The 13,501-nt window shown below is 37.1% G+C and overlaps 1 protein-coding gene and 1 long non-coding RNA gene across 2 annotated transcripts in view; one reads left to right on the top strand and one right to left on the bottom strand.

Annotated features, from left to right (window-relative positions):
* Nucleotides 1-2,405: 2,405 nt before the first annotated feature.
* Nucleotides 2,406-13,501, bottom strand: part of LOC117812299 — a 13,098-nt gene continuing 2,002 nt past the window's right edge. Inside the window, exons 2-3 of the long non-coding RNA XR_004631182.1 lie at nucleotides 11,771-11,861; nucleotides 2,406-2,590 (exon numbers count right to left, since the gene is read on the bottom strand). This is a non-coding gene — a long non-coding RNA (uncharacterized LOC117812299). The remainder of the gene's footprint in view (nucleotides 2,591-11,770; nucleotides 11,862-13,501) is intronic.
* LOC117812298 (leucine-rich repeat neuronal protein 4) lies at nucleotides 2,852-5,796 on the top strand. Its single transcript, XM_034682989.1, has 2 exons — nucleotides 2,852-2,962; nucleotides 3,734-5,796. The coding sequence occupies exon 2, from the start codon at nucleotides 3,740-3,742 to the stop codon at nucleotides 4,454-4,456; it is 717 nt and encodes a 238-aa protein (XP_034538880.1). The 5' UTR covers nucleotides 2,852-2,962; nucleotides 3,734-3,739; the 3' UTR covers nucleotides 4,457-5,796.

The following is a 13,501-nucleotide window of genomic DNA, read 5'->3' as shown; positions in this document are numbered from 1 at the left end:
GACAGAAATCAAGACTGTGTTGTTTGATAGTTTCTTGATAAATAGCAGACCGAAGTTAAATTTAACTCCTCTGTGTCCCCTAATTTGTGACAAATGTAAACTACTTGAAGGTGCATTGTTGCATTTATTTTGAGACTTTCCGTTAATTTATCAGTTCTGCTACATAAGTTTTTCATGTATCTTTTCTTATGTTTTTCTGGGACTCTCAGAAAAACAAAGGGTTTCAAAGGATTCTCTCCTCACTGAAACTTGGCCCCTTTTGTAGACTCAGAGGACACAGCTCTCCTGATGGGGATGGTTTTATCAAAAACAGACTTATTCTGAAAGAGTGGAAGACACCAAAATCCACCACGCTTTAGAAAATGGCTGCATGACCTGGTTTTGATTATTCAAACGAAAAAATTGTGGACAAACAATCCAAAGTATTGACATAAAATGAAACCAATCATTCAGTATTTCTAATAATTTTAACTGCATATACATTTAATTATCATGCTTTTGTTTTTGTTTGATAACTTGGCAAACTCCGACCGGGGACTATTTGTAATGATAGGAATGCTTTTGTGTCTTTGACTTGGGTCTTTAATACATTTATTAGGGTTCTCTGTGTCCCTCTTCCCCAGTTGTAAGTGATTGCATGAGCACTGGTGTGTGTGTAACTTTTAGGTTGGGTTAAGGGTTTTAACTTTTGTTTAGTTTATATGTTGTCATCAGAAATATGTCTATAAAAATACTATACATAAAAGAATTAAGGAGGTTGTCCCAGTTAAAAGGGTCTCATTGATCCTATAATAATCATAGTAATAATAAATCAGCTGGGGGGTTATTAAAAGGCCATATAATGTTTGCTTTATCAACCCTTCCTGATAACTAGTTAAAAATATTTACCAAAAAAAGTTGTTGAGTTTGATTGACATCCACATCTACAAGAATCAAATCTTTTTTTTTGCATAATCAGTTCTACATTTTTTTCTCAGATAGACACAATCTTTTTGTATATGTATATATATAATGATATTTTTATTTTATTTCTTACAGTCAAAGTAAAGTATTTGTGCTCAGTTATTATTATAATTGTTTTAACATTTTATGCAAATAAAGGAAATAAAGACACAAAAAGTAATATAAATTATAACATAATTGAAATTCACATTTTGAAAATAAATAAGTCAAAAATCTCAATAATAGCAATAATAAGAATATTAAATAAAGAGGATAAGGGCATAGAAAAAAATGTGTAGTCTAACTTCACAGGGAAAATTAAAGAGAAAGCAAACAACTAAATGACAGACACAATCTGTTGCACAAAAAATCATTGGTTGAATTTCACTTAAAGCTCTTATGGGAAGTTTTCAGTTTGTATTGACTTTGGTATCCCCTGTGGACAAAGTGGTACCTCTTATCTCTTTTTAAAACAATATGTAAATACAATGTTACAATGTCATTTAGCAGACACTTTTATCCAAAGCGACATACATACAAGAACAAGAACAACACAAGCAAAAATCTAGACAAGAGGAAACAAGATCAGTAAGAGTAAAAAAGTGCTTCAAGTCCATTTGGATGCAGGTACTGCCAAGCAGTGTGAAGGCAATACACAAAAGTAAATAAGGATTTTTTTTTTGTAAAATAAGGAACATCTACAATGAAGCAACCAAACAATTTAAGACCTTCCATTATCATCATCAACAATTAACATCACCACAATAATGACCAAAGTACCAAGTGCTGGGTCACTCAAGAGCTGAACACAGATTCCCAGAGTAGAGTTGGACGGTGCGAGTCAACTGTAGCTGGACGACATGATCTGCTACTGGGGACAACAATGGAGAATAGTCTAGCTAAGTGCATATTGTTTACAAAAGAGCAGGGTCTTTAGCTGTCTAGGGTTTGTAAACAAAACCTTTCCTGCTTTCTTGTAATGGCCAAATGTTTCACTCACCTAGAGTCTTTGCTGTGAAAAAGACCCCCAAAACATGCTGTTTGCGGAGAATGCAAAGCATCACTTTGCCTTACACCTACCCCCCAGCAGCAGTTTCAGACAATGGAAATACATATAGAAATGTTAATCTTGTCATGATGGTTTTGTTTGCTTTTTAGGTCATTTAGGGGTATCACAGTTGTTTACAGTCTGTTTCATTACTGACCAAAAACTCCTTACAGCAGCTTTAAACGCTTTTGATGTTCAGTCTGATCAGTTCCCTTGTTCAGGCCCTCATAACCCCCAAGAGACCTTTCTGTACGTGATGTTGGTTGTTTCGCAAAGTTTTATACCTCTCATGTTGTTCAGTTTCTGTCTTCAAGTTCAAGTTCCAACTTGGACATTTTTATACGCCACATTTTATCTCTTAAACATGTCCTGTCAGGTCCATTTCCGGCCTTTTGGGGGAACATCTGCACCACTCTTTAAGTTATTTCAGTTTTATTTTGAGTTGAGTAAGTCTGAACTTGAGGTCACACATTTCATTTAAGTGAGAGAATATACCCGAGTAGCTGGGATAGGCTTTCTGGAGCCACTTGCATATGTCAGGGATGACACATTCAGCTGCATCAAATGAGGCTTCCCAATCCCATTCATCTCCGCTCAACCCTAAAAGGAAAACAAGAGCTCATTAACAAGTGAGACATGCTCTGAAAAACCTGCCACTGTGGAGACATGCAAAAGGAATCTGTGCTTCATTTAGTCAGAAATGTAGGTAGCATTAGGTAACTAATAACAGACTTGAGTAATACCACTAATAGCATGCACACTCACTCAGAAAGTCACACTGCTGAAGCATTTAGAGAGAGGAGGAGGGAGGTGGAGCTGGTGCAGACGGGTCAGGAAGAGGGGAGAGGGGGGATTGTGGGAGGACAGAAAGAAGGAGGTGATTGTTGGATGATATAAAGAGGAAAGAGAGGCAAGAGACACACAAGACCGGAGCTGAAGCATATTTTGATAAAGAAACTTTTGAATCAGCAGGTAAGTTCATATCTTCTCACATTTGGCAAATTTCAGAGCAGAGTTTGTTTGAGGCAGAAACAAAGAGCACTAGTTAGTATTCACAGACGCTCCTAGTCGTGCTCAGTTCAGCTTAGACTTATTTGAGCACGGTTTTGAATGAGCTTTGGTTGTGCATGTTAACCATTGAGCAGGTATGTTTGTGTGGATTCCTCTGGAAGTGGAACAGGCATTTTCCCTGTAAGTGGATCCTGCTGACAGAGCTGTGTGTGCCCGTGTGTGTGTGTTCTGGGTGTGTGAGAGGCATTTGGACCTGTTGAGCAATACTGCCTGGAATGCTGAATTAGTATGAAGTAGCTCCAAAGCTTAACAAGTGAGGATTATTTCCAGACGGTGTGTACACAACGGCATAAATCATTAACAAACATGTCAGAGAATAATACAATTGAGCTGATGAAATTTCCACATTTTCTGCATGTGTACTAGAGAGGAAAAACAGAGTGTTACTTTGTTAAATAAAACCCTTTATGCTCCAATGTAAGGCAGATTTTATTCTACTGTCAGACTGAAACTAGGCTCACTTTTAAACTACATTTTCATTCATGGCGGTCTTCCTCTGTGCAGTCATACAACCTCTAAAAGACAGCATCAGGGGAGAAATAACAGTGTCCTCATTCTTCCAGACAAAAAGTTCTTCTGAATGTACACATGGCAGGAAACCCAAGAGGCTGATACTCTTCAGACTTATGCAAAAAACAGACTTCTCATTTTTTCTGTGTCTGATCTCCACAGAGCACAATGGCTTCCTGCAGGGACCGTCCTTTCCTTCAAGTGATCATTTGCCTGCTCCTCATCAGAGGTTCCTCTCCCCTTCCCACAACGTCAGATGAGAATCCAACGGGACCTCTACGACCACGTGGGTTTTCAGATGAGGACCTTACCTCAGAGGATTACAATGTATTTGAATTAACCACATCGGAACCCAGAAAATCGCTCCTTCCAGTAACAGTAAAACCTACAAAATGCAACTACAACCCCTGTCTGGAGAGTCAGATCCCCTGTGCTAACCTATCGGTCTCCACCGGGTGCTTGTGTCGAGGTGCCACTCTACATAACGAGGCCCCAGAGGCCCCTGATCTGAAATCAGTGTCCTGGAATGGGTCTGAGGTCGTAATTCAATGGTGTGCACCTTATTCTTATGTCACATTGTATGCTGTGACAGTTGGAGGGAAAGAGAGGCAGAAGTTTGGAAAGGACCAGAGAGGCGGTGCACTAGGCGACATAGAAAATGTCGCTAAGGTTTGTGTGGTGGCTGTGAACGATGCAGGAAGCAGCGAGGAGTCCTGCATGATGTTTCAGCCCAGAGACAGCAGTCTGCCTCTCAAAGCAGGACTCATAGGAGGAGCTCTGGGCTTCCTGCTGCTCCTCTTATTGGCTGTGCTGCTCTGGAGACACAGGAGGCAGAGGAAACAAGAGGCCAGCATCTCTTTGCACAACACTGCAGAGACACACTGAACGCAGCACAGAGCACGACTGGACGCTCAGTGAGATAAGACTGTGTATCCTGAGACCAGTCAGACTCATTGTAGTTAATTAACTGTGACTACATTATAAAGTCTGAGGGTTTCTGAGAACGCAGACAGAGACAGAGGGCCAACATGCCTGAGGAATACATATCTGTGACTGCTAAGTCTTGTTGTATTTTGAAAACCCCTTGCTGCTGTTTAAAAGACAGTTCCCACATGATTTAAAAAGCAGCTGCAGGAGAGTATTCTGTTATTTATATGTGATGTTTTCTGAAAATTAAACCCCAAGGACAAACACTAAGCAAACAAGAATGTTGCAAGGAATACAATTTGAACTTGGTTATTTTTTTTGGCATTTCAAACACAAGTTCTTCTGTTGACAGTTTGTGTAATATCTGGTGTCGGGACTGCAAGTGGCAGCCCTGCATGCAGCTGCTGTACTTAACAGCTGTCCACTGTCATGTAGTTTGACAGTTTAATGATGGGTAAAAACATGCACATGGACACAGGAGTGAGTTCACAGGGATATCCAGGAGTGTCTGGATCATTGTGATTAGCGCCTCCACGAAGAGTCATGAAATAGGGACTCATGACAAATATAATCATCATGGTGGATGTGTTTATGGGAAATAGAATCCTGACAGGGTGGGACAAGATGATTTAATATGACGTGTGATCAAGTTGTCCCTGGCGTTGTTTTTACTATTCAAAATGAATAACCATTATGTCTGGGTTTTGATGAATCAGAATCAAGTATTTATTACAGTGGGGTGAATAGTTAAAAAAAGCTGCATAATTTAAAAAAGTCTGGGCACACCCTTCCTTGGACCAATGTAAATGTCGAAGTATTTATTTATGATTTGATTTAAGAAAATAAATGTTGTCAATAACTCCTAAAAAGGTCATCCTATCCTAAATCATCCCTCAAAATTATAAATATTATTGACTTGAGAAATGTTAGCTTACACTGATCATATTGCTTTTTGAATCGTCTTAACCCTCCTGTTATGTTCGTTTCTCTGGATCAGCAATAATGTTCCCGGGTCAATTTGACCTGGGGCAAATTCAATCATCCAAAAGTGTCAGAACCCCAAAAAAATCCCAATAAACATTTTTTTAAATCAAATTTTTAACTCCATTACTAACCATTTAAATCCAGATTTAGTCCATTGGTGTTCTTTAATTCTCACAGATCATGGTTCAATGAGGATAACTCACTTATTTTTCATGAAAATTCATGTTAAAACCTTTCTTAATGTTCATGGGAAAGCCCTAAATATAAATACAATAGTTTTACATGACATAGATTTCTGCTATTTTATTTTAATTAAAAAAAAATAAAAAATGTATGAAGTGATGTTGATTAATTAACATGACTCCTCTTCTGTCACATGCTGCCCAGATGTTTATGCTGCATTTAGCTGGTTTGGAAGGCGCATTTTACCTAAAATAGACTTTAAAACAGGAGGGTTAAAGCTCCTAAGCTGGTTTTCAAACATACATGTACAGAATACTTCTTAACCCTCCTGTTATGTTCGATTCTTAGGGACAGCATTAATGTTCCTGGGTCAACTTGACCCAGGGCATATTTAATGATTCAAAGGGGGCGGGACCCAAAAAAATCCCAATAAACATTTTTTAAATCCCATTATTAGCTCCATTACGAATCATTTAAATCAATATTTATGCATTGGTGTTCTTTAATTCTCAAAGATCATGGTTTAATAAGGATAATTCACTCGCTTTTTATGAAAATTTGTATTAAAACTTTCTTTTATGTACATTGGAAAGTGATTGGGGTGAAATATGTCACACAGTTGCAAAGAAACATTTAGTATTTGACACTTCTGACCCCTTTTAGCCTCCACTTTGACTGCCGGGTCAAATTGACCCACGAACTGTATCTTTGTAATACAAACATGCAAGGGGGGGGAATGCAAATGTGTGAAATGAACCATTTTCATTTTATATGTTGTCCACGCTAATTAAGGCAAGCAGAAGAAGTTTCATAGCCAAAAATACTTTTAACATTTTTTATTTCTTTTTGGACTTTAAAATGGGTCAATTTGACCCGCACCATAACAGGAGGGTTAAGCATGATCAAGGCCACCCTTATTAGGAGTCGCCAAGATTGACATAAATGAAAGTTTCTTACTGTAGCTTTAATCAGCAAAACATTTCTCAACCCCATGATGCAGCCCTTTATCTTGGAGTTTGTCTAATGTTTTTCCCCTGGGATTAGATACTATGTAGAAATTCAGATTTTTTTGTAATCAATAGCATAAAAAACACGACTCTTGGAGGTAAAAGTATGATCATTTCCACAACCACAGATTTGTAACAGTGGCAACTGTTTACACAAGGGGGCTGAGATGGTATTTGTGGTGACTCAGCAGGTGTTGACACATCAGAACATGCTGTACACAGTATAAAGGATGTATTTGGTTGTGTTTTGTTTGAAGCTCTCTGTGAGAGTCATTGTATGTATTTTATTAAAGAGTGACTGGATTGAGTGATATTTTTAGGGCTGTGTTGTTTTATTTGTGAACAGTATTTGCTTCATTGCCTTAGATGTTGTACTTGTAAAGAGTCTAGAGAAATAAACAGAAAATGAGACTGTTAAAAGTGTATATGAGAGGTCTGACTACTTCATACAAGTGAATGATTTCACAAGTTGCCATCACACCCATGTGTCAAGATGTGTATTTATTTAACAGTTTTTTTCCATCTGTCATATATCTGGACATTGTCTCAGAGAGCTCAAGTGTTCAGAGCTGTTTTTCCAGCTGTCATATGGCAGCCTCTCAGCGGATATGGATTTTTTTTAAAAGCATGTCTCATTCCAGCTGAGACTTCCAGTCAACCATCACCAGGCTGCTGAAAGGCTTCAGGGTAGTTTTTCATACAATGATAAGAAAAGAAGAAGGTCCAATATTTAAATCCTTGCAGTTTATCTCATGTTCAAGCCGCCATCTGCATGTCTTGCAGCTATGATATAATTCCTTTTTGCTCTGGATCCCAACATGCAGTTGTTTCACTGCTTCCAGAATTTTTTTTCTTTCCAGCTGCACATGTAGCATGGCACAGAGCAGCATGGGAGTCATCTGTCTGCAATTTACTGATACAGCAGATTGTTTTCTTCAGGCCCTGAATGAGCCTCAAGATGGTGCTTTAATGACACATAATCAAAGAGTGCAGTCACTCCCAAATTGGGAGGGACATCTTGACACAATGAGCCAGTATGACCGTAAATGAAAAAAAGAAAACATATGAGAGTAGTATTGTTCTCTAAATAGTCCAAGATGTAGTGGATTTATACCCCATGCTAAGCAGGCAGAACGTTGTTGTTTTGGTGATCGTAGCAAACAAAACAAAATGTTCTCACTGATGAACACATAAACATGATAGTCTTTTTTAATTAATGTGTTTACTTGGGTGATGAATTTCTTAGAAACTTTAGATTTTTATGAGAGGTGACTAAAAGATTAAAGTGTATTACACAATGACAAAGTTTCCCAGTGTGCATACTGGTGTTCACTCATACAGTCATACAGCTTTAAGGACATTGGTGGAGCTGGTTTATTAAGGCTCTAAAACTGCGTTGGAGTCTCTTTAATCACACGAATACAGAGCCAAGAGATCTCAACATAAACCAGACAACTTCAATTTGAAAATAAATTGAAACCCTCTTGATAAATAGCAGAGGGTTGTTTAATGAGGTCCTAGTCTCTTATCTGACTGACAACAGGGCCAACAAACCATGTTCACATGATTTTCCTTCAAGGTCAAACTCAGGGTTGGAGTCTCACAGCTGCTAACATGTTTTCCTGTTATGTTTCTGGTTGTCAGTCAAACAGAATTTTAGTTTCTGACAGTTATTACCAGTTTAACACTTTCAACTTGATCAGCAACTGAAAAGCAGATGCACAATGAAACTCCAATGGTTATTCTTGACATATTTCAAGGTAGAACAACACATTGGATAACCAATTCTCACAATCACCATGTGGTCCAGAGCCTTCAGCCGGTCTGACCCGCACCTCTGGAACTCCCTCCCACCAGACATCCATAACATCGACTCTCTTTCCATTTTCAAATCACATCTTAAAACACATCTTTTTAAACTGTCATATTCACTCTGATTACACCTCTTCACTGCACTGTATCTTAACCTGTATCCTTATTTTATTTGTATTTATTAATTACACTGAATCATGCCTCGTCGATTTTATCAGCCTAATTTTTATATTGTTCTTTTTTAAACTCTGCCCTGTACGGTGATCTTGAGTGCTAAGAAAGGCGCCTTCACATAAAATGCATTATTATTATTATTATTATTTTGAATCAGGCAATCATCTGGCTACTTACTGGAGAATATCACTGTTGGCTAGGAAATGGTTGAAAATGACTGACCGGCTAGTCCATGTCACAGTAAAATAGAAAGGCTTAATTACCCAGCTAATGTAATGTTAGTCTGGATTATTACCAATATGTTAAATACTTAATTCAGACCCCTGACCATCCTAAATAGCAAAAGCAACGCTAGAGACAACCTGATCACACATGTCACTCCAACCTGAGAGGGGCGAGACACATATCTAGTGTTCTGTTTATGATTTCACGTCTTCCTGTTGACATTCTGACAAAAACATTACTGATAGTATCAACAGACAAGATTTTATAATAGTACTTTCAGTTTATTTGGGGAGCAGAAAAATCTCAGACTGATGGTTAATAGCTGACCAGACAACAGCAGAGATAATAAGACAAGACACAGCAAGGGATGTTAAAACACACACAAGCTTAATGTTAATTCAACACGCAGGTTAGCTAGTAAGATTACTGCTGCCATAGAAGTGTTACCAACCGTCAAATCTGAGGAAGTTTTTCTTTCAAGCTGTGTAAATGAACCAATATTAAATTAATACTATCATCTTCAGATCAATACTTTGTCAACTTGTTTGTATGTTTAGTTGACAGTTGGATGATAAGCATCAACTGTTGTCTAAAGCAGCGGTTCCCAAACTTTTCAGCCCGCGACCCCCAAAATACAGGTGCCAAAGACTCGAGACCCTGTCCCTCAAAGTGATTTAGTGTGGCTTCTTTTAGCTGGTCTGCAGAAAATGACCCTACCTACATGAGCATGTGTCTGTGTTTCCTGTGCCGTTATGAATTAACCTACTGCTACTGATGCTTTTGATAATTAGCTGTTCACTAACCCTAAACTTAGGAGTCAAAAAGAAAGGCAGAAAACTCATTACATTTTCTATTTTCAATGTTTTATTTCAAGTTCAGCTACTATTTTTGTTGATATTTTTACTATAATGAGTAAAATGTTGTATCTTTAGATAACTTTAAAAAAAAAACATTCTGGAAGACATCTCACGACCCCCCCATTTGTGTCTTGCGATCTCCCTGGGGGTCTCGGCCCACACTTTGGAAACCCCTGGTCTAAAAGGTAGCTAATTACCTTAGAAATTGATTTATTTTTGGTGATTTTAATTTCCTGTGTTGAGTTTAAACATCTTATTTTACCTCCAGTGTTTCCTCATTAAGATATCATGAGAGCATTTCCTCAGTTTGTTCAGCAACTTTTTTTATTTTTCATTTATTTATTTTATTTTTTATTGTTTTCATTACTATTGTTGCATATTGTGTTCTTAACCTTAGGATTGTGGGGTGAGTTTGGGGTCAGGGCTGGGGGTGGGATCTTTTTCTTAATTTATTCTATTTTAAGTTGTTTTTATGTACAGCACTTTGTGTTACAATGTCATTGTATGAAAAGCACTTTATAAATAAAGTCTGATTGATTGATTGATTGTCATGTTGTTAGACTTTGAAGAACCAAATTTCGGTCTAGGTTTAAACTATTGGTGTTTTATCAGTTGCTCATTGAAGGTAAAGTGGTGAAATGATAACATCTGTCAGATATTAAGAAATGGGTCTTCAACATTAAAACAGCCTCTGGAGTGTGACATCGGAGAAAATGGCCACTATGTAGATGAGGGGAAATGTTTGAAATCTGAACCACAGTATATCATTCAGACTGAGAAATTATCTGTGGTTGATTTAATTTGAGGACACTTGAGTTACAGATTTTAATTTATTAAAGCACTAGAAACACTTGTGCTTTTTGCATTTAAATATTTAAGTGCTCTGCATTCAAATGTATTTATAATCAACCTTAAGTATGCTAAAATAAAAGTCACAATTATTCTACATGTTTTTCATACTCAATTCCCTCTCTGCTTTTATATCCTGGTATAATAGAGTTAATGTAAGTGTTACTTCTCAGGAAAATGTCTCTGTAGATTAATGAAGCAGTCATTTTTTACTAATCCAAAGGGGTTGATTTAATGAGTTTAGTCATTTATGAATTTAACAGAAAAATAAGTCATATTTGATGAACTTAACTCCCTAACCCTTTGCTGGTGTTTGATAGTGCATTTTATGCCTTTAATGAATCTCTTGAGGATTTTTATTGGAAAAACCCAAATATTTGGAACGATCTTCAGCCCCTCCCAAAAAGGCTGGGTTCCTTTGCTGAAAGAGCTTTAACGTGACCGAAATCACAACAAGAGCACAGATATGAGGTGCAGAAAGAGCGTAGGAGACATTTCCCAGAAATTTCTCTAGACTTGGAAGCTGTTTATCTTTCTCATCATCATAAATGAGAGACAAAAGTGTTGATAGTCCTGATGAATCACATATGTGAAGCTTTTTTGTAGCTATATAGGAACAATTCGAAACAAGGTCAGCCTGTGTTTCTGTGTATTGTTGACCAGTCACAGTGAATCACTGGTATCTCATTCAGTAGACCAGTGACTCATGTTGCTCTTCTGGTAAAGAGGGTATGTGTCTATGAATCAGCTAAATCATACAGAAACGTTATGTACCTGCTGCTGTGTAATCAGATGTTTGACCAACACTTCCGTGTGTGTGTGTGTGTGTGTGTGTGTGTGTGTGTGTGTGTGTGTGTGTGTGTGTGTGTGTGTGTCAGCTTGAGTATTTGCGTAGTCTAGCTTTTCATGACGTCTTTTTGTTTCTATTTCCTAAGTTTGAGGTTTTTACCACAGGTGTTGCACCATGTCACGATGATTTAACAAGCTGAGTTAAAAAATGACTCTGCTGAATTTGAAAATGTCACGTAAGCAGAGAAGACATTTCAAGAGGGCATTAAGAAGACTTGGAATTTTATCAGGGTCTTTTTTATCAAAAGGATTATTCTCATCATGATGAAGGTTTTCACAGGCAGCAGAAATCTTTGAAGTTAAGAGGTTGTATTTCAGGTCAATCATCTTACCAGAACGAGCACTTTTTAGAGGCCTCTAACCTTCCATCTAGCTTAGGAGGGGGGAAGCCTCTTTAATGCCCTCTGCTGGTTACATTCAGACCTGTAAGGAGAGGTCAGACTCCATCAAAAGGCAGAGGAGAGCATGACATGAACACACAGTTATACAGTATATGGCAGGTAAAAACAGCACCTTGAAATGTGAGAAACAAAAGACAAATTAGATCTTCATGAGAGGCGGGTTACCTTGAGATAAAAACATAAAACATATAAAGATCCTTTACCTAACGCTGCTCTAATAGATCTGATGAATATGTTTGTATGATCCTTTATGAACAGCGTGTCATGGAAGGTGCCCCATCCCAAAAAAAGTACTGATAATTATCACCACTCTGTAATTCTTCTTAGCATTATTGTGTCTTTAAGCTGATTGTTTTGGTTTTATGCAAGTTTATTTTTCACTTTATTGAATTTCATATTCCCAAATTGTGCAGTTTCCAGTCACTTTCCTATCAAATACCCAAAAATAGAAATATGACAATTAACACTTTAGATTAAATGATTTGCACCAAACAGCAGAGGTGAACAGTGAAGGACGTAAGAGTCAAACATCTCCATCACATTTTGAGGAATGTACTGAAAAGGTAAAATGATGAAGGTAAAAAAGAAAAGGTGAATGATGGACTAGAATTATAGTAAGCAAAGTGCTAAAAAATACCATAACAAGAAGTTCTTCATATGCAGAGTGACCTGTGTGAATAATTTATTAAAGTATATACTGCTATAAATATGTAAGCAGAATATAAACTAATTACACAAAGTATCAATCAATCAATCAATCAATCAATCAATCAATCAATCAATCAATCAATCAATCAATCAATCAATCAATCAATCAATCAATCAATCAATCAATCAATCAATCAATCAGTGTTATATTGTAAACAAAGATCCAACATCAAGACAGGATAAGATCCAGTCCCATCTTACAGACAGGATTCAGTCTGATCTCATCTTAATCTACCATGAGCAGAGCACTTTGCAGCATTTAGCAAGTTACAGGGTCAAGGACAAACTTCATTTTAAAAGGCAGAAACCTTGAGCAGAACCAGACTCATGATAGACAACCATCTGCCTTCAGTATAATATGAATATAATTTAATTTACTACAGTTCAATTCAAAATGTTGATGGATACACTGCAACTGTCATATCTGTTAGCTGTTTTAAAAAGCTTTAAATGTATACACTGTAATGTGTATGTTTAATAATATAATAATATATATATATCTTGTGAGATATGCTTATTTTTACCTCTTTAATTTTTAATTGCTAATAACCTTTTAATAATTTATATTGTATAGGCTCTTGTTTGCTTTATACCCGTTTGCACTGTCTACATTGCTGCTGTGACACTTAAATTTCCCTGTATGTGGGACGAATAAAGGACTATCTTATATTATCTTATCTTATCCTGTATGTGTTAAAATGTTTTGCCTTGTTCATGTTAATATGAATATTAAAGAGGGGTTATTATGCTAGTTTTTGAGGCTATATATTCTCTCTCTGATAGCTTTGTATTAGCTTTACATGATTATCAGCTCAAATAATTTTAACTACTATCAGGCTGGTGTCTTTATAAACCCTCATTTCAGCCTCCCCAACATTTAAGAACACAGCATTCTAGAAGCCTCCCAAACTGTTGCCATGAAAGTGTTTCATGTGTTTTACTCCTTAAAATGAC

Source organism: Notolabrus celidotus, chromosome 5, assembly GCF_009762535.1.
Source record: "Notolabrus celidotus isolate fNotCel1 chromosome 5, fNotCel1.pri, whole genome shotgun sequence".
Classification (NCBI taxonomy): Eukaryota; Metazoa; Chordata; class Actinopteri; order Labriformes; family Labridae; genus Notolabrus; species Notolabrus celidotus.
The sequence above is the reverse complement of the archived record's forward strand: the minus strand, read 5'-3'. Positions and strand labels throughout refer to the sequence as shown.